General features: G+C 34.9%; 1 protein-coding gene across 1 annotated transcript in view; it reads left to right on the top strand.

The window, feature by feature from the left end:
* Positions 1–21600, top strand: part of PIK3C2G (phosphatidylinositol-4-phosphate 3-kinase catalytic subunit type 2 gamma) — a 383353-nt gene that overhangs the window by 287744 nt on the left and 74009 nt on the right. Inside the window, 3 exon segments of the mRNA XM_007967793.3 lie at positions 4557–4746; positions 5234–5352; positions 8754–8862. Coding sequence (XP_007965984.3) covers positions 4557–4746; positions 5234–5352; positions 8754–8862 — 418 coding nt within the window.

The following is a 21600-nucleotide window of genomic DNA, read 5'->3' on the forward strand; positions in this document are numbered from 1 at the left end:
TCCAGCTCTTTAGGATAGTGTAATACTGATACAGAGATAAACAAAGAGATAACTGCAACAAAATGAGGAGGCCAGAAACAAGCTTTTGTATATACAGGCCCTTGGTTTTGGGCAAAGTTAAACAGGAAAGAAAAAAAAAAGTCTTTCCAATTTAAAAAATTGTTAAATTAAACATTTTTCATCCATATTTGGAGAAACCATGAGGCCATTTAAAAATATGATTTAATGCTATGTTCTGAATTAGAAAGATTGTTCGGTCATTCAACAAATATTTTTGGATCACTTACTATGTACCAGTTACTATTAATTTTTCCCTGTAAAATATATTATTAAGTTAACAAAAAAACAAATTGCAACATTACATACAATTGTGATTCTTCTCTAACTCTCATCTCACACAAAGTCAAAGTTCTTACGCAATTGTGCCCGTTAGGTCTTTGATTCCTTTCTTTCTCTACTCACTTTATGTCAGCGACACTGCCTTCCTTTTGCTGTTCATTAAACACTCTAGCCATTCATGTACCTCTGACCTTGTGGACTACCTGTTGCTTCTGCCTAAAATGCATTTCATCAGAAATTCCCATGGTCTACCTTCATGGCAAGGTAAGGTCTTTGTCAAATCATTCAGCTCGTCTTTTTAGTGAGATGAGCACTTTTCAGTGGGCATCCTATTTAAAATTGTAGTAATATTATCTACCCCCATATTTCCTCTCCCTATTTCCTATTTTCTTTTATAATACATATTACTTTATCAAATTGTATATTTTTACTTGATTAATTACTATCAGAATTTTACATTATACAAACTCTAAAAGAGCAAAAAACTTCCATCTCTTTTGTTCATTGCTAAATCCCACCACTAGAATAGTACCTAGCATGTAATAGGAATAAGGACAATGTGTGTATCTATGTGTTTGCATATCTGTATGTTTGCATGTCTGTGTGTTTGCACAAATATATAGAGAAAGTTCAAAAAAGAATGATGTCAAACTGCTTACAGTGGTTATTTCTGGGGAGGAGCACTGGTCTCCCATGGAGAAAAGAAAAAGGGAACCTTTCACATTTTACTTTATATTTTCCTGTGTTGCTTGAATTATATACGCTAAAATGCCAAGTTTTTAAATGTCTCTAAATCTCTTACATACAACAGGCAAATCAACCAGGATAGCAAAATCCAAAAGCTTGGATAACATTTATGACAAAACTAGGTAACAAGGTATGCCCAAGAACCGTATAATAAAAGCAGGTGGAGGCAAACCATTAAGTTATAAGATTTCTGTGGTATGAGCATTTGGACAGAAGGAAGCTAAGGGAAACCACAGGTACTCTGGCTGACCTGAGAGCAGTACTCCAAAAGAGTCAACAGGTACTTGTTGGAAGCTGAGCAGGCTAATTTGAGAAAAGCCGTTGAAATTGGAAGTACTTTTTGCACACTCTATTTCACAGGCAAGGGTGAGGGTTCTGTGGCAAATATAAAAAGATTAAGCAGTCTATGAATTCTCAAATTTAACTGGGGCTTTCTTCCAAGAAGAAGTCTCTCTCCTCCGTCTCAAAAAAAAAAAAAAAAGAAGTCTCTCTCACACTGAAGAGAAACTGTTGAACATATAATCCAAATTGTGTGGACAAGCGATAATATTAGCAAAGGGAAAATCAAAGTCCAGAAAGTTGGAGGGAGGGGATCAAAGGAGAAATATCTCAGAATGTATTATATGAAATTATATATATATACTTTTTTGAGACAGAGCTTTGCTCTTGTTGCGTAGGCTGGAGTGCAGTGGCACAATCTCGGCTCACTGCAACCTCCGCCTCCCAGGTTCAAGCAATTCTCCTGCCTCAGCCTCACAAGTAGCTGAGATTACAGGCATCTGCCACCATACCTGGATAATTTTTTGTATTTTTAGTAGAGACAGGGTTTCACTAGTCTCAACCTCCCGACCTCAGGTGATCTACCTGCCTCAGCCTCCCAAAGTGCTAGGATTACAGGCATGAGCCACTGTGCCTGGCCAAAATCATTTTTTTAAAATCACTATGTGACAGCAACAGAAAAGGAAGCCCCAGACCCTAAAAAATCTTCTACTCCTTCCTGAAAGTTCAGGAATACTCATTTTATATAAAAATGAACAAGAAAAATGACCATGGTTGAAAGTCATACAGAATTACAACAAGAAAAAGAGAAATAAGAAGCAAAATAATATCCTTATAAAAAATGTGGGCCAGAAAGACATGCCAACCAAAAGGATAAACTGTATCCTTATATTTAATTGAGATAAAAGAAATTAAGAAAATGATAAATATATGAAGGAACAACATAGACCACAATTAGGAAACCTCAGCAAGGAAGTGATTGAACCCAAGAAAGAATTAGAAATAAAAGAAAACATGATTTTACAAACAATAAGCTAGAAGAGACATAGGAATGAACAAACACAACACACAATGCCTCAAGAGAGAAGGTAAAAACAGAGAGCACTTTTAAAATAAAAAAGAAATAAAGGCAATGAAGATCCAATGTACATATAATAGTACTCCTTGAAAAAAAGAAAACCAAATAACATATAAAAGTACATTAAAACTAAATAGTATATTTAGTATTTTAACAAATGCTGACTATAACTTAAGAAAAAAATTTCAAAAGTGAAAGGATTTGAAATTACATATTGACAGGGCACATTGCATATTCAAAAAAATGACCCAGAAAAACCAATACAGAAGCATGTTTTAGAAAAACTACTGAACTTTGCAGAAAGAGAAACTTCCTTTAAGCATGTAGGCAGGAAGACTAACTCACCTATATGGGAAATAATTTACTGTGCCATCAGTTTTGAATAGTAATCCTTTGTTCCAGAAGAAAATAGAATAGCTTTATGGCACTCAAAAAAGAAAATGTGAGCTAATGATGTCATATCCAGGCAAACTAACTTTCAAGTATAAAGGCCACAGACCAACTGTTGTCAGCTTACAAGAATTTGGAAACTTATTTCCTTGAGCACTTCTTGAAGAATTTACTGGTACATGAGTTTCAGATAATCAAAGTGACTGGAGAGACGTGGGCATAAGGACTGGTAGAGTTTATAATTAAGTGAAGGTTATAAGAGAAACTGAAAAGTGTGTTTAGTATACACACTATACAATACAGTTCAATTATACTATACAATTGTAGGTCAACAAAAAATGGAGGTGGGTTTAGACAGGCATCCGGGCACATGCCTGTAATCCTAGCTACTCAGGAAGCTGAGGAGGGAGGATCCTTTGAGCCTAGAATTCAGATGCTGCAGTGAGCTACTATCTCACCACTGTAGTCCAGACTGGGTGACAGAGTAAGACCCTATCTCTGGGGGAAAAAAAAAAAAAAAGGAAGTGGGGGCTAGGAAGCACAAATTAAAAGTAGAATAAGCATACTGTTTGCTTTATAGTATTAACTGAGATTAAAAGGGTAATATTACAAGTCAGATACTGGAGAAAATGGAACAAATAGTATGAAAAAAGAAGCTATTAGCTGATTTCAGTATTGCTCTCAATAGAGAATGAATTAAAAATAACAAAAAAAGAAGAGGTAAAGGAAAATATAGAAATATATTATTATACCATTAGAATGCAAACTTTCTTAAATACAAAAAAAAAACTTTAAAAAGCAGAGACAACAAAAAACACCAAAAACAAAGGAAAACAAATCAAAGAATGAAAAATATTTTATATAAAATACTTGTCTGTTAAATATAGGACTTAAGTATGCTACCTTTTTAAAAGAAAAACATAAAAATATACGAAAATAAAATTTAAATTAAAAATTAAACAATGAAAGTTGAGCCATAAGTGTTAAAACAGTTTAAATATAAGGGAAGGGAAAGAATAGGGTAGAAAGTATGGGAATAGCTACTAGGCTTCTTTGAATTTACATTACTTAACTTCTGGAATTTTGTAAATATTTTAAATAATTATAAGCTGGAATTAAATTTTTTTAAAATTCCCCCAAATAAACAACAAAATCCTTTTTTTTTTTTTTTTTTGAGGCAGAGTCTCCCTCTGTCACCCAGACTGGAGTGCAGTGGCGCAATCTCGGCTCACTGCAAGCTCCGCTTCCCGGGCTCACCCCATTCTCCTGCCTCAGCCTCTCAAGTAGCTGGAACTACAGGCGCCCGCCACCACACCTGGCTAATTTTTTTGTGCTTTTAGTAGAGATGGGTTTCACCACGTTAGCCAGGATGGTCTCGATCTCCTGACCTCGTGATCCGCCCACCTCAGCCTCCCAAAGTACTGGGATTACAGGCGTGAGCCACCGTCCCCGGCCACAACAAAATCTTAAAATGTGGTCATACAATATAGCAACTACAGTTTTATATTTCATCACAAGAGTTTCTTGTATATTTATTTGCTAACAACTCCAGATACGAACTTGAAATTTATACAAATAACATTTAATAGTTGGGCTCCAAATAAACACACATGGTTCTTGGCTTTTTCCCCTCACACTGACAAACACAAAGAAACAGATCATAACTGAAATGAGTAGATGCAGAGGAGTGTTACTCACCATCTTTTCTTTTACATTTCTCTAGGAAAATAAAGGAAAGTCTGGAGTGTTTCCCTGTTAAATTGAATAACTTGATCCACACACTTGCACAAATGTCAGCCATAAGCCCTGCCAAATCTACTTCACAGACGTTTCCTCAGGAATCCTGTTTGCTGAGTACAACTAGGTTGATTCAAACAGCAACAATTTTAGGGTTCAGCAAGAAATCCAGTAATGTAAGTTTAAAGTCTGTCATCTTGACTTAAGTATCACTTGACTTTATCTCAGACTTCCCTTCACTATCCTACACAGCCTTTCTTATAGCATAATTTTTTTACTATGCAAATGAAAAATTATTTACAATTTAAGCAGAAGTGTCATTAAGAGGATGTTCCAAGAAAAAAATCATAACAACAAGAGCTACGAGTAGAGAACCATCAAAGAGAACAATTCCTGCCCTGTGGTAGAGTATAAATCAATAACTGATTAAAATGTCCACAAGAACAGCAAAAATTAGGCCATCGCTTCCTAGCACATACGATTATGATACTCTTAGATATTATTTACAGGTAATTTTGCCTTTACAAAATGCATCTCCTGGCTTTTACGATAATGTTTTACAGAAAGGTTCTCCCTTTGTTTGGTTTACATAAAATAGGGTTTTAGAATGTATCACAGGCTGATATTGCCATCTTTTGATTTCTATCTATTTACTTTCTGCAGCTGTATCTGATCCAGGTGACACACAGCAACAACGAAACAAGCCTGATAGAAAAATCATTTGACCAGTTTTCAAAACTTCACAGCCAACTTCAGAAGCAGTTTGCATCGACTCTCCCAGAGTAAGGCACTGTCCTTTTACATTGTTTTGCCTTCAGTACTTGTCCTTGAGCAAAAAGAAAAATTATGGTTATGGGATTTTCTATTTGTGAGCAACACAGTATTCTGACTCCAATGCCATTGAATCCATCCCAGCAGAGTCTGAATTGCTCTCAGAGTGAAGAATCTTTTGTCTCATAAAACAGAACAAGGTTTGCAATTTTCTTTTTACTTCCAGTCATTGATTTTGTAGACAGACAATTTCAAAAGTCACTTCATTTTTCTTCGATTATTGGGAAAATGGTCTCATTTGCCTGTTTTTAATTTAATCCTCTTAGTTATTTTTTATAAAAATACAATTGAAATTGAAATTGCAGAAGAAAATTGGATATGTTTACTTTTTCAATAAATAACTGTAATATAAAGCCTATATATAGGCTTATTAATATACATATTTAATTATATATAATTATATATGCTTATTAAATATATACATTTAATTTTAATACCAGAAAAATGTAAATGTATTTATATCAATTAGTATATTACTAACTCATTTTGTTGCCATTAAGTTTTAACTTTGAAATTATTAACTTGCATTATCTAAATTGAATTTGTTATTTTGATCATTTTGAAGCCATCTTGAAAATCATTATTTTCATTTATGTTATAATGGAAAAATGTTAACCATAAGCAAACTAAAAATATCATAAAAATTACTTCTGTTCAAATAACCCTTCAAAAATTCATTACTTAGAAGCAGTCAAATGAAGTCTTTCAGTCTATAAAAAAGGTGTACTTTGATTTTAAAAATGTGAGCTTTCCAGAAATTATGATATTGCATTTATGTTAATCAGATATTTTATCTACAGTGAGATTTTTGTTAAGTAAATGGTCCTTTTATGATGTAATTGTTTATACTTTGCCTGGCATTTTTATACATGTGGATTTTTACTTGGCTTTCAGGATTTAGTCACTTTCCAAAATACAAATATAAGCAAAGTTAGTACATAGGGAAATATTACACATTATTAAAAACTGAGTAGTTCACATTCATGAAAAAAACTGTACTGGCATATATAACAGGGATTTTTGAAATGCAGATACTTTAAGCATCAGGAAGTCAAGAAATTAAGAGCATACTCAAGAGACTGAGAGGGAGATAAAGTCATTCTGGAAACTTTTAGAAGTAACATCAAGTTTTAGAATTATCAAAAAATCTGATAGAATAACAGAAAAAAAAGAAACACCAGCAAAAAAACTCAGTGTTTGGCTGCAAATACCACATTCAACATCAATGTTTGCTGTGATAACCCCACTAATTAATAATTGAGAAGAGTAAGCTAATCTTTGTTTAATGGCTATCCTTTTTCGGTTTCAAAAATGCCTCTGTTCTACACTGTACCTCACCAATACACATCAGTATAACCTGTAAAACTTTAAAACTTCTAATAATCTATCTCAGTTGGCCTCTTTTCAGTTTTCAGCTTTTGTTAGGATTCTGCTTTGCTCATTACTGCTGCCTGGAGCTTCTTACATTGATTTTCAAACTGTGTAAGCAACCTGTGGAGGCAAGGAACATTTTGTTCTATGTTCCCTGAACACTGTTTGCATGCTGACACTCTCAAAGGGGCCCAGGCTTACAGTGATGCACACAAATGAAGGATGAAGATTCTCTACGACTTCTAAATTTACTGAGAGAAGCCCTATGAGAGTTATGTAAATGTCATCTGGAAGGCATGATCAGAAAGTCAGAGTCATGAAGAATGAAATTCTAATCAGTTCATACCATGTAACAGTGGACTTCAAATCAGCTATTTGTGTTTCTGGGTAACTTCCAAGGGTACAGAACATGAAAATATTCCTTAAAATTAATAATCTTTTTTAGAAAATTAATATGCTTGGCGAGAGTTGACTTTCTTCTCCCAACCATCCAAAATTTTATTTTGGTACACTGATCAGGTTATAGAAACTTCTGAGGCCCAGACAAAAGGGCAAATCAAAATACTGGTGTTGGTATTGAGAAAATGAATTACTCTAATAATCAAATATCAAATCAAATCTTTGTCAGATGTTTTCTTACCTTTGTTGTGAATGAAATTGAGGGAGGATATGATGATACTGTCAGACAAAAGATCATAAAAGTAATTTTCAATAACTGCTATATTTGACATTTAACTCGAAGAAGTTTCAATTAAATGACAGTATTACAGAAGCATTCCTCAACTTTCACATACTTATTTATATGTAAGATGTTTTAGGACATATATCTATAAAAATATTAACAAAGTAGCAGAATTGACATAGACTTCTGGTTTATTCTACCAACAAGGAAAATTCACAGACAGATAAATTAATACTTAAAATCAGCCTAATCTCTCATTTATCAAATTCATTTCTCCCAAAAAAATACTATGCATATATAGATATATAGAATATAGATCTATCTTCTATGCTATATGTTCAATTGATTGTATACTGGTACTAATTTTCATGATTAAATTTGGATGAAAAATTTTAAAGACTTAAGTCTTAGAGTCTGCAAGAGACTTTAAAAAATAAAATGTTCATTGTTTAAATATACAAGCATAGAGTTTTGGACTTTCCTGACATTTCCAACAGGAATCAGTGGGGTGGCATGAAATTATCACATACATCTGTGTCTTTGCTGACTGTCCTTTATTATCCTCCAAGTTCATTTCCCCTCCAAGCATGGTAGCCAAGCTGTGGTTCCTACCAAAGAAGCAGAAGTGTGGATGAGGCAGCAGTATGATTGGAGTCAGAGGAGGCTGCTAGGTAGTTCCTAAAAAGGTATATGTAGACAGCAAGATATGTTACCAAATGCTACCCATTACCGGTCATCCCACATAATAATTGGTCTTAATCAAGTTCAAGCCATCAAGATGAATCATCAGATTGTGCAAAGGAAATTCTGCAAGTAGTCAGACTCTTGGGGAAAGTGTTACTATTTTGTAGAAGGCTAAGAGCAGATGGAAGCATATGTCACTTGCTAAAATGCTTAATTTAGTTAGTATAATGGTGTCTCTAGTGAACCCAGAAGCAACAATGTAATCTGAACCTTTTGAAAAATTTTGAACCGTTAACTTGTCTTTTTTTAAGACCCCACATATGTTTAAAAGACAAAATGTGGGGTCTGCCATTAATACAGTAAGAAGGGACATATAAATTGATTTAATATGTCAAATTAAATTAAGTTAGTATTAATATTAATGACCATTAATATGGCATGAATGACCACAGCCATATTAATAAAACTTCCAGGATTAATCGCGTAGACTATGACTTTTTCAAATGTTTTCTTTGGCCCTTCCATCTGATACCGCTGTAACTTCGTGAACAATCCTAAGATGAAAAGGCCGGTTTTCAAACTAATGAAGATAACTCGTTTTTTCTCTTAAAACAGGTTTCCTCATTGGTGGCACCTACCTTTTACAAATTCAGATCACAAAAGATTTGGAGATCTAAATCATTACATGGAACAGATATTAAATGGATCATGTGAAGTTACAAATGTAAGTTACAATTTATTTTTCTATTTTTTACATAAAACATCAACTATTTATATGTTATTAGTGAGTGAGGTGGTTTATGCCTGTAATCCCAGTACTTTGGGAGGTCAAGGTGGGAAGATTGCTTGAAGCCAGTAGTTTAAGCCAATCCTGGGCAACAAAACGAGACCTCGTCTCTACAAAAAATTTTTCGAATTATCCAGGCATGGTGACACATGCCTGTAGTCCCAGCTACTGGGGAGGCTGAGGCAGAAGAATCATTTGAGCCCAGGAGTTGGAAGCTGCAGTGAGCTAGAACAGTGCCGCTGCACTCCAGCCTGGGTGACAGACCCAGATTCCATCTCTAATAATAATAATATTTTATGATAACATTCTTTGGGTTCATTCATTCAATGACTATGTATGCCTGATTTTGTATAAAATACATGAACTGAGAACTGTGGAGCAGCAAAACAAGTATAGAACCTTGACTTCAAATAACTTCAATGAAGTAATATGTGATAAATGGACTATCAGTGCCGTGAAGTGCTCTCGAGTTTTAGAGGAGTAAGAATCATTCCCGATGCAATAATAAAGTTTCAAGGAGAAGAGAGCATCTGAGCCGAGCCTTTAACACTGAGTAGGATTTAACAGAGGTGGCCTGGGGAAATGTCTCAACAATATAAGAAAAATTATGAGTGAGAAAAAACAAAAAGAAATCGTATTTTTAAAATTTAAATCTGTTGCTGCTGTGACAAGTTACCACAGATTTGGTGGCTTAAAAAGGCCGGGCGCGGTGGCTCAAGCCTGTAATCCCAGCACTTTGGGAGGCCGAGACGGGCGGATCACGAGGTCAGGAGATCGAGACCATCCTGGCGAACACGGCGAAACCCCGTCTCTACTAAAAAATACAAAAAAACTAGCCGGGCGAGGTGGCGGGCGCCTGTAGTCCCAGCTACTCGGGAGGCTGAGGCAGGAGAATGGCGTAAACCCGGGAGGCGGAGCTTGCAGTGAGCTGAGATCCGGCCACTGCACTCCAGCCTGGGCGACAGAGCCAGACTCCATCTCAAAAAAAAAAAAACAAAAAACAGTACATATCAATTTTCTTTCAGTTCTGGAATTCAGAAGTCTGAAAAACAGGTTTTATGGGATTAAAATCAAAATGTTGGTGGGCTTGTTGTGGAAACTTTTCAATTTCTAGAGGCTGGTTGTGTTCCTTGGCTTGTGGCTCTGTTCCAGCGACACAGTGGCACACTCTGACCTGTGATCGTGTCATCACATCTGCTTTGGCTCAAATTCTGACCCTCCTGCCTTCCTCTCAGAAGGGCTTTTACGATTACGTTGTGTCCATCTGGGCAACTTAGGATGATCTCACCATTTCAGGATTCCTAATGTAATTCTATCTGCAAAGTCTCTTTTGCCCTGTAAGGTAACATATTCAGAGTTTCCAGGGATTAGGACATGAACATCTTTTGGTAGAAGGTATTATTCTGCCTCTTATGGGGATCTAAGAAAAAGCACAAGGACACAGTTCTGATGGATCTCAGCTTTCTTGTGATGTAAGAGTTTGGACGCCAAGTCCAAGTTGTTAGAAACTAAAACTAAGCCTTGAACTTATTAGTCAGTGTTCTCCAGAGAAACTGAACCAACAAAACTGTGTGTGTGTGTGTGTCAGAGAGAGAGAGAGAGAACAAATTTGTTTAATTGGCTCACATGATTGTGGAGGTGCAAATCCAAAATCTGTAGGGTAGGCTGGCAGGCTGGAGATCAGAGAAGATTATTTACCATCCAAGTCCCAAGGCATTCTGCTCAGAGTTCAGTCTTGGTTCTGTTCAGGTATTCAATTGATTGGATGAGGCCTACCCATATTATGAAGAGTAATATGCTTTACTCAAACTCTGCCAATTTCAATATGAGTCTCATCCAATAAAACACCTTCACAGAAACATCCACAATAATGTTTAACTAAACATAGGTACACTGTGACCCAGCCAAGCTGACACACAAAATTAACCATCACAAGAGTCGTGAGGAACTGAAAACACTGTGAAGCACAATGCCCCTCACCACTTTGGTAGATCTTGGCCCTCCTTACTGGACTAGCACATTGTTCTTCTATTTTTTGTTTTCACTTTTAAATTGTAAAATGTAAACACACATTCAGAAAAAAATCCACAAAAGAAAATTAAACAGTTCAAGGATAAATTATAAGAACATCTAACCATGCAGTAATTTCAAAACATGTCTGAAAATTGTTTGCCACCCTCCCATCAAGAGGAGGCAGCTTGTGTCCCAACTTCTTGATCCCACGAGGGCTTCTGTCATTTGCTCCTCAAATAGAATATGGTTGAAGTGACCCTTTATGACTTCCAAGGTAGGTTAGAAAATGCCATGCACCTTCTAACAATTTCTTTTGGAATGGTCACTGCAGGAGCCTTCAGTTGCCATCTTTCAAGCTGACCTACCCTGAGTCTGCCAGGTAGAGAAACCAAAAAGATTAAATACAAAGAGACGTGTCTAAGGAACAGCAACTGATCCAGTCCCCAGCTGGGACTCCATCCCCAACCACCAAATGATCACAGTCTCATCAGAGACCCCAAGCAGAACACCCAGCTGAGCCCTGTCAAACACCTGAACTAAGAGATAATAATAGAATGACTGGTTTTAAGCCAATAATGCAGTGATAGCCCATTTTCAAGATTCATGGATTTTTATTGTTGCATAATATTTTGTTATATGAATATATTACAATTCATCTGTAGATACTGCTCTACATAGACTTTTGGAATGTTTCCAGTTTGGGGCTATTACAAACCATAATGTTATGAACATTCTTTCACATGCATGACTCAGTATCCACGTGTTGTTCCTACACCCAGGAATAGAATTTCCAGATTGTAGAATATGCTTATTTCAACCTTATGATGGTCAGTTTGTTCTCTCCTTTGCAATAAATACATTTTCCAATTTTCTATTCTCGGTATTGTTAATCTTTTAAATTGGGGCCATTCTGGTTGGTGTGCATCTCATTGAACTCTTAGCTTGCATTTTCCTGTTACTAATGAGCTTGAACACTTTTCGATATGTTTTTTGGTCATTCGGATATCCTCTTTTGTGAAATGCCAGTTCACATCTCTTCACCGTGTTTCTATTCAGTTAACATTCATTTATTGATTCATTTCTTGGTTGAAATTGTTAGAAGGTGTATTTCTTCATATATTCTGGATAGAAGTTCTTTATTATTTAAACAGATTGAAAAAATTTTCTCATACTCTGTACCTTGTCCCTTTGCTGTCTCTATCATGTCTCCTGATGAACAGAAATGCTTAATTTTAATGAAGTGAAATGTATCAATATTTTCCTAGTAAGAACATACCCTACCTCAATGTCATAAATGTGTGAATCTTTTGGGATGATCCATGATCAACGACTCTTCTCCTTTATTCAGGTTTACAATGTGCCTTTCATGTAATACTTCTTTATCCATAAAAAAAATGCACATTTTTTTTGAGACAGAGTTTTGCTCGTCACCCACGCTGGAGTGCAATGGCGTGATCTCAGCTCACAGCAACCTCTGCCTCCCAGGTTCAAGAAATTCTCCCACCTCAGCCTCCCCAGTAGCTGGGATTACAGGTGCCCACGACCACACCCAGTCTATTTTTGTATTTTTAGTAGAGACGGGGTTTCATCATGTTAGCCAGGCTGATCTCGAACTCCTGACCTCAGGTGATCTGCCTGCCTCGGCCTCCCAAAGTGCTGGGATTACAGGCATGAGCCACTGTGCCCAGCCTGAGATGCACACTTTATTAACACACACTCAAGCAGCAGGTAGAGAACAAGAGAGAGAGGGCAAGGAACCTGTGGACCAAGGCCTTTATTGCAGTGTAGGGCATTATCCAAGCAGGTTTCCCACAGGGAGTTCTAATTAGAGGTTTTAGAGCAAGCAGGCTCAGGTTCTATAGAGGTGCATGGTGACTGAAAGTAGTCATTGTAGCATATCTAAGCAATATAAGCAGTGTGTGGGTATGAGTGGAGTGAGTCAAGAAGGTTATGTCTATCTGACCCATAGAGAGATGGTCACCAGGAGGTAGTTGTATAAGAAATATCTCGATCGACCACATCAAGGAGCTCGAAGGCAAAGAACTGAAAACTATCAAAGATGACTAAGACTTGCTTCTCGGATTTGAAAGTGCAACTTATATTCAAAATAAATGCCAAGGCAATTAAAAATTATAGATTCACTACAGATGGCTGCTTAACTTTACTTTCAACCTATCTAACTTACACATTTAAAATTTGAATCCCTTTTTCTAGTAAAGGTTTGATTGCACCCCACAAATCTCTCTCTATAATATTGTATATATAAATTTGATATACAATACCATATTTTCTTTCTTATTCTTTCAAAATATTTATAAACTATTCATTGTGATTTCTCTTATGGCCATGGATTTTTAAGAAATACTTTTTAATTTTTTCAAATATATTTAGCCTTTTTATTGTTATTTTATTTCTAGCTTAAGTATGTCAGAAAACACACCTATAGTTTCAATTTTTTCTAAATTTTGCGATGTTTTATGGTCCTAAATATGGTCAATTTCGGTAAAAATTCCATGCGTGCTTTAGAAGAATGCACCCCATAGTTGTGAGATGCAGTGTTCTACACATGTATATTAGTGCAAATTGTCATCTTGACTGATTTTTGTTTGTTTGTACCAGTAGAGGGTTTTAGAAATATTCCACTATATTAATATATCTAACTACTTCTCATTATCTTCCTGTTAATTTTTGCTTTGTATGTATTGTGGCTGTTATTAGGATCACTTACATGGAGAATTATTATATTTTCCCATTATATTGAAATTTTCACTAACGTTCTTGTGTCTCTCCTATCTCTAACAATGCCTTTTGTCTGAAAAATCTTTCTTCTGTATTACTAATATAGCCAGACCAGCTTTATTTTGGCTAGTGTCTGCATGACACAACTTTTTCCATTGCTTTACTTTCATCATTTCATATTTTTCCATTTCAATGATCACTCTTATAAGGAACACACAGATGGGTTTTCTTCTAAATCTAGTAATATAATTTTCATCTTTTACTTGTACTGCTTAATTCTTTACATTTGCTACTGTCATCGATATATACGTGTGTGCATGTGTCTATGCATATATGTTATACTCAATCTATCACTTAAATGCCTTCTCTCATTTCTTCCACTCTTTTTTTAAATTTAGTATTTATTTTTCCATTTTGTCCTATGTAGCCTCAGGAGTTATAAACTCTTTTACTCTTAGGAATTACCATAGACATTAAAGTATGTGTCTTTGACTTATTTAAGTCTAATATAAATTAGAATTTTTAGGAATTTCCCAATGATACAAGGTCCTTAGAGCCCTATGCCTATTTAACCCACTTGTGTCTTATATGCTTTACAGATAATGTATATCTATATCTGTATCTATAAACTTAAGAAGTAGTTATTATTTTTAATTCATATAATCAACATTTGTTTAGTCTTTTATTTTGAGGGATATTTTTGCTGACAATACTATTTTAATAGCAATTATATAAAATATAATTATATATAGCTATATATATAGCTTTTATAATATAAAGCTTTATATATAGCTTTATATATAAATATATACATATAATAAAACTTTATATTATTAAATATAAAATTTATATAATAAAGCTTTATATAGGTAGCTATATCAACATACCTGCTGATATATATAAATATAATATACTGATACATATCTGCTTTTGTTTTCTTGCACTTTTACTATAGTCTGCTCAGATGTAATGTTGTTACTTTTATCATGTTTGAGCTTCAGAGCTTCTCGAATTTGTGCTATGATGTCTTTCATTAGTTTTGGAAAGTTTTCAGACATTATGACTTCAAATATTGCTTGTACCATTTCTTCTCTTTTTCTAGGACTGTAATAACATATATGTTAAACCTCTTCACTATATCCTTTATGCCTCCTACTCTTATTCCCGTATTTTTTAATCATTTTGTCTCCTCATGCTTCATTCTGAGTAGCTTCATCTGACATAACTTCTGGGTTATTAATTCTCTTTTATCTGTGTTTAATATGTTATTAAACTCATTCTTTGAGTGCTTAATTTCAAATATTATGTTTTTCAGTTTTATTTTTTCCATTTTTATGTGAGTTCCCCATTTTTACTGAAAATCTCAGCCTTTTGTATTATATGTTTGCAAACAGTAAGTAGAGTTATTTTTAAATCTTTCTTAAAACTCCACTATTGAGAATCACTTCATGTATGATTCTAATGTGTAATGTTTCTACTGATTTTCAATCATGTAGTCTTATTCACTTGTGAGTTTAGTTATTTTCTTTTTTATTGTGGCCAGATATCATTCTGCAATATCCTTTGTAGAAATAATTTACCAACTAGGTTACTATTATCGTAGTGTGGAAAATAATTAAATATAGGGACATTAGCAATCTAAAATTGCCAAAATTCAATTGCAGCAATTCAGATTATTCGAAACTGAAATATAGCCTTTGTGAGGGCCTCTTTCTGGTTCATCCTTATTCCTCAGATATAGCCATCTGGGGTCCAGACCCAAGGAGAGGCAGATTCACCAGCAGCCTACCTGGCAGTCCTGGATTCAATTTCCTTTCCTCCTGTGTCTGCAAAGTGGTCAAAAGTGCTGCTTAACTTCTCAGCCTCTCAACTGCTCCCACTTGTGTGAGTAAACACCCACGACAGAGAAGCAGTGCCAAATCCTGGACCCACATTCCTGAATCTGTATCTTCCTTCCAGATCCTACCCTGGAAATTTTTCACTATCTTGTTGGCTCTCTAACGCTTTCCAGCAAAGTTTAAAAAACAAATGTCTAGCTGTTTCAATTATTCTCGTTAGGATATTTGGACAAAATGGCTTAACCTACTATCACCAGAAAATGGAGTCTAAAACTGCAACCATCACCCAAGCTACCCTTGGTTTTAAGAGATGTCTGCCATTTTGCTTCCCCATCTCTTTCTTGTGCTGTACTGCAACCATTCTCTCATAGGTTACTACTGTAGAGTCTCAGTCTGTGGTCACTTTCCATCCCAAAAAGTATTTAAGGATTTCTTATCGGGCTGTTTGCTGCTACCCACCAGTGGCTCTGAGAATAGCCTAGAAAATTGAAGGGAAATGCCAAACCCTAATTCTGTCCCATCTCACATGTAAATCTAAAAAGGCTTTTAAGATCACACAAACACACACATACTAAATATATGCACAGAGCATACAATTTCCGAATGCTAAAAGGAGCTCTAATTTTCTTTACTATTAGGTTTTCATATCACCATCCTGTAGGAAGGATGGATCTTATTTGAGATGAATGCTACATTTCATAGGGAGGCACCAAACTAACAGAATATTCTAGAGTTCTTGGATAGACACAGGATCTTTTAGTGATTTATCTGAAACATTACCCTTAAAAGTAAAGAGTACATGGCCTTTTGGATTTTTTGCCTTTTGATGTAAGAGTGAAGAACACTTATAGAATATTTTTAGCTAGTCTACAGATCTTGATAACTTTAATGTCACCCATGAGAACCCATTTCTAATATTAATGTGACTAGTCAATAAGCCACTATTTTTATAAAGAAAAACTCATCTTTAACATTCAGTTTGCCAATTACTAAAATGCCTATTATCAAGTTCTGAGTGAATAACAGAAGCACATGTACTGACTGCATCTAGATGGGATTCCTGATTAGAATACTAAGAACACCCCTCTTTTTTCCTTCCCCATACCACTGCCCCAGTTGTGCATCTTTGATTAGGACATTAACAAGTCCTTTCTAGACTCGACTCTGCCGTCTTGATTAAATGCCAGCAGCACTTGGGTTATATATATGTTATACATATCTATACACACATATAACATATATGTATATGTTAAGAAACATATATAATATCATGTTGCACATGTGGAAATATTTCAAAGTAAATTACAGGCATTGTAACAGTAGGAAAACAGCTAACCCCATAACCAGAACTTACTAAAGGGCCAAAGAGCTCTATTTTTTTCTCAGCTGTCAGTTCAACAACTTTTCTTCTCCACTTGGATCTTGGGAAAGCTTTACATGAAATTACATCTCAAGTCATGGTTTAAATTTCTTTTGTTACATGCTCTACAATAGATTGAATCAGTACATATAAAAAAACTCACTGAAATTTAAACAAATATCAATGCATATATACAAAATAGCCTCCTAACTGTAAAATAGACTCACTGATTCAGTATGTTGGCTTATTGCTGTGCCTCCTAGTTGAGTAATATTGTGGTTTCATGATAAATAGATGTACTTAAAGAAGAAAATCCTAGGTCATAAGAGTCCTAAGCACTGTTAGAGAAAACCTGAGTTGTCAATAAGGACTGCATTAGATGGCATATAGTCAGGAGCAAGAAGAGGTGAAACTTTTAGATCCCTGTCAGCAGTTACTAACAAAACAAGTGGTTCTCAAATTACAGTTCCTATATGGTGCTGGGAATCTCACCTTGAAACTTATATAAGAATATTAAATATTGGCCCTACCTAGATTTACTAAATCAGAAACTCAAGGGGTGGGTCCCAGCAATCTTTGTTTTTAATAAGTCCTCCAGAAGATCTCAATACCTGGTAGTATTTGAGAACCATTATCTCAGACAATGAGTATCTTTCCATTTATTTTTCTGTTTAAATATGTTCAGTCATTTGGCCTCCAATATAGCAGGTACTCAAGTATTCTATTATATTATTGATTCTTAGCAAATTTTGATACAAGAATATTACGCTGCAATATTGTTTCAAGGCTGGTAGACTCTCAGCTGGAGATGCTATGTTGTGTCAAAGGACAACTGCCTGAGCACTTAAGGAGGTGTATTCAACTAATTCCAAGTGAGGTAGAGAAGGCATCCCAGATGGTATGGCATTTAAGACGATATTAAAGGGCAAGTAGCAGTTGGTAACTAGAAATCGGGAAAAGTCATGCTAGGCAAAGATAACTGCAAAAACAAAACATTATGGTTACACGCTTTCTCCTGTTTAGAAACTTAAAGAACAAAATGACTATATTCATCTCTATTTTTACCCCATGTCTAGCACTAATACTAACTCTTATCAATGTTTACTAAGTGTTTTTGAATGAGTGAATGAATAACAATATCATTAGCACATATTAGCCTATAAAACTTCTGCTGCTATTGAAAACCTAAGGGTTTCAATCAAAAATTGCATCTGAGAAGTGTTTAGCCATGGTCTCTAAACTTGTTTATTCTGATATCTTATCAAGTTTTTATTTAAAAAAAATTGCTCATGCTTCCAAAATATATAACTCATTTAAATATGTTTTATACATAAACTACTATACAAATAGTGACACACATTTTAAAACTTGTAGAAAGTGAAAAATTTAGAAAAAGAAATGTGAATATTATTACAAAATAAACATTCATAGTACTTTTAATATTTTCCTTCACTTCAATGCATAATCCCACATGAATGTCATGACAGAGACCTCTGGCATTGTAGAGCGTGATCTTTGAAACCCTCTTTACTGCCAGCTCTGGGGTAGGCTGCACTGGTTACCTAGTACCATGCCCAGAAACATTGCCTGGCCATGGGCAGAAAGGATGAATGGTAATAGCACACCAAGTCATGACTGTGCCCTCCAGAAAGATCACTCAGATTATACAAATCACATTTGTAATGTATCTATTATAAGCAAAGGGAAAGAAATGAACAGTATGTGCTCACTCACTAGGAAGATAGAGTAGTGTAATAGGGAAACTGAGAGTATAATAATGTCAGTAGTAGGAGGAAACAAAGAAGTAAAATAAAATAATGCTTGAAAACATTGTTAACAAAACAATAGGAAAGCAAGATATCGTATTCTCAATATAAAATTCTCAATATTGCATTCTCAATATAAAATGATATAACATGTTTTAGCATATTTGCCTTTCTGTCTCAGTCCATGGGGAATAAATTATGACTGAGGCTTCCGTCCTACAGAATCAAGGGAACTTAATTCATCCCATTGGGTTCCAAGTGAATTTTGCATGTTAAAGAAGCACATAGAACGCTGACATCTTAATGTGCCTCACTGATGCTGACATTCTCTGAAGGTCATGTCTGTTCATTTATACTGTAGTCAAGGGCTGTGGATATGGCAGTATCTGTAAAGGAAAGTGCTGAGGGAATAGTGGATGGATTGTTATCTTTGCATGCTGAGGGCTGTCTCACTGATTATACTAAAGCTGTTTGGAGACAATACCTGTCCAGCAACTGCTGAAATTGTCAGGTTTGGGCTATGTAAGCTGAGGCCAATAAGTGCAAAATAAAAAGGCATCTGATTTCTGGGACTGGTGTGAAGAAGGTGAATATTGGAAGCAGCAGACTTTCAGTAGGAAACTCCTAAATGTATCTGCTATGAAATCTTACAGGATGGGTTAAGATAGAAGTATTAGCAGAGGCCTGTCATGAGAGCAGAAGGCAAAGAAGCCAGGCATGTACAGGCAGAGAAGATTTTTTGTAAAGGTGTAGTTTAGCACAGCAAGGCTTAATGAATATTGTTGCCCATCATACTCATCGCTGCATGGGGACGTAAGACCAAAACCACCAAACATAGCTTGCAGTTTTCATCACATCCACATTTGCAAATGTGCTAATTAAAGTACTACCCTAGAGGCCCCAAGGAGAGATGTTTTTATCTTGTTTTGTGTGTTTTTTAATCTCCATTGGTCAGTATTTACGGAAAGCAAGGCTAAAGAAATTCCAGGCACTACATTGTTTTTATATTGAATTGAATTAAAATCTAATGGGAGAAGGTATTTACATCATCAAACATGAAATACTGTTGTGAAATCTCATAGCCTAAAAATACTCCAAGTGAGAATATTTCAGCCATCTTCTAACACTGGAGTTTCAAGGAGGTGAATCCTGTCTTGTTCCAAAATAGTCTCAAACTAAAGGAAGCTAAAGTTATAGATGTAATACCTTCTCCCAAGGTATCATCCTGGTAATTAACTCTGTTGATTTTGCACAGTGAATATTTAGGGTACCATACTTTCCTGAGATGTATAATCTACATCTCAATTATTATTTGCCCTTTCTGGACTACAAAATAAATAAAGTAGTGCTATATTAATAGATGCCAAATCATCAAAAATTAAGTGTGGACACTGAGGAGCCTCGGCATATTAGCTGCCACATTGAAAATCACTGTCTTAGTCATTCAGCAAATGTTTATTGATTGCCTACATTTTATACTCTCTGGCCAGGGGTGCCAAAATAGTACCTGGTAACCAATTGTTTTATAATAAACTGGGAAGATTTTAAAAGGAATGTTCAGAGCCCCATCCTTAAATATGCTGGTTCTAAAGGTAGAAGGTGATATATTAGGTATCTGTCTTGTATTTCAATAATTCTAGTGATTCAGATGCACAACCAGGTCTGGGAAACTCTACCCCAGAAAGTAGGAAGCTGAATCAGACACAATGCTGCCATAAGAAGCCTGCAGTCTTTGTCTATATTCTGTCCATGTTGATAGGCACCAGTGGCCTCATAAAGACTTTTATAACTTCACACATTGGGTTTTTTTTTTTTTCTCCCGTATTCCAAAGGAATTTTACAGTACTTGGGATAATATTCATTATATGAGTTATATTGTGATAGAACAGTAATGACGTCATCAGATGTTGCTCAGCATTAATAAGCAGTGTGACCTGACTAATCACTCATGCTCTCTGTGATGCATAATGTAGTCAGATTTTAATTATCTACAAGTAGGTTAGTCCTCATAAAAGCATTACGCATCTCCATATGTTTATGGACACTTGCCTAAGTCAGTTTGTTTATATTCAGGAAATAAAGACATAATTTTAAGATTAAATGAAACACTATTGGCCTAAAGATCATATAAATAATTCCAAACCAAATCCTGTTATTTTCAGATTTTTAAAATGTTGTATTACTGATACAGCTCCCTTTCTTCATATGCATTAACATAGTTATCTACCTAAACATTAGAACTTATGTAGTCTATATGCCATAAATATTTTTACTATTTTAAGTGATATGAACTGCTTAGAAGATGTTTTCATGCATTCACAAATTTTCTTTTCTCTTGTTAATAAAACAAGAGATTTAACTTGAATCTATACTATTTATGCTGAATACTTCCGTAATAGAATAATCTGCATCTCTGATTCTAGACATTTTCTCCTAAAATGTTTTTCACATTTTATAGTTGATTGTCTTATGACAACATAGGAAAAGTAAAGATAATCCTATATACTTCTATAATAAAACACACCCCAATTTTAGTTATATGATATATTTATTTATAATAATTATAAAATTATTTTATATCACTACATAACTTTGTAAAGACTTTAAATTTTTACTGACACTATATGTAACACTCTTGATTAAGAGCTTTAAGTTGGTTGCAGACAAGAAATTGGAGAGATTAAAAATAATGCAATATATACTTTACTCTCATTGAGTTTACAATACTGTAATAAATACAGACATGAATATAAATAATATATGACAGTAAGTGGAAAAATGGAAGAAAAGGAAGTAGAAAATGTAGCTTTAACATGAAATCGTATCACCTTAACTTGCTAATATCAAATATTATTATGTGCCCTTCTAGTATCATTCTTAATTGCAAGCAGTCTTACTTTTGTCAAGGGAATGAGATAAAGAGACTGCTTTAAAGTCCAGAATTGGTTAATTCAGATGG

The sequence above is a fragment of the Chlorocebus sabaeus genome, chromosome 11 (genome assembly GCF_047675955.1).
Source record: "Chlorocebus sabaeus isolate Y175 chromosome 11, mChlSab1.0.hap1, whole genome shotgun sequence".
Lineage (NCBI taxonomy): Eukaryota > Metazoa > Chordata > Mammalia > Primates > Cercopithecidae > Chlorocebus > Chlorocebus sabaeus.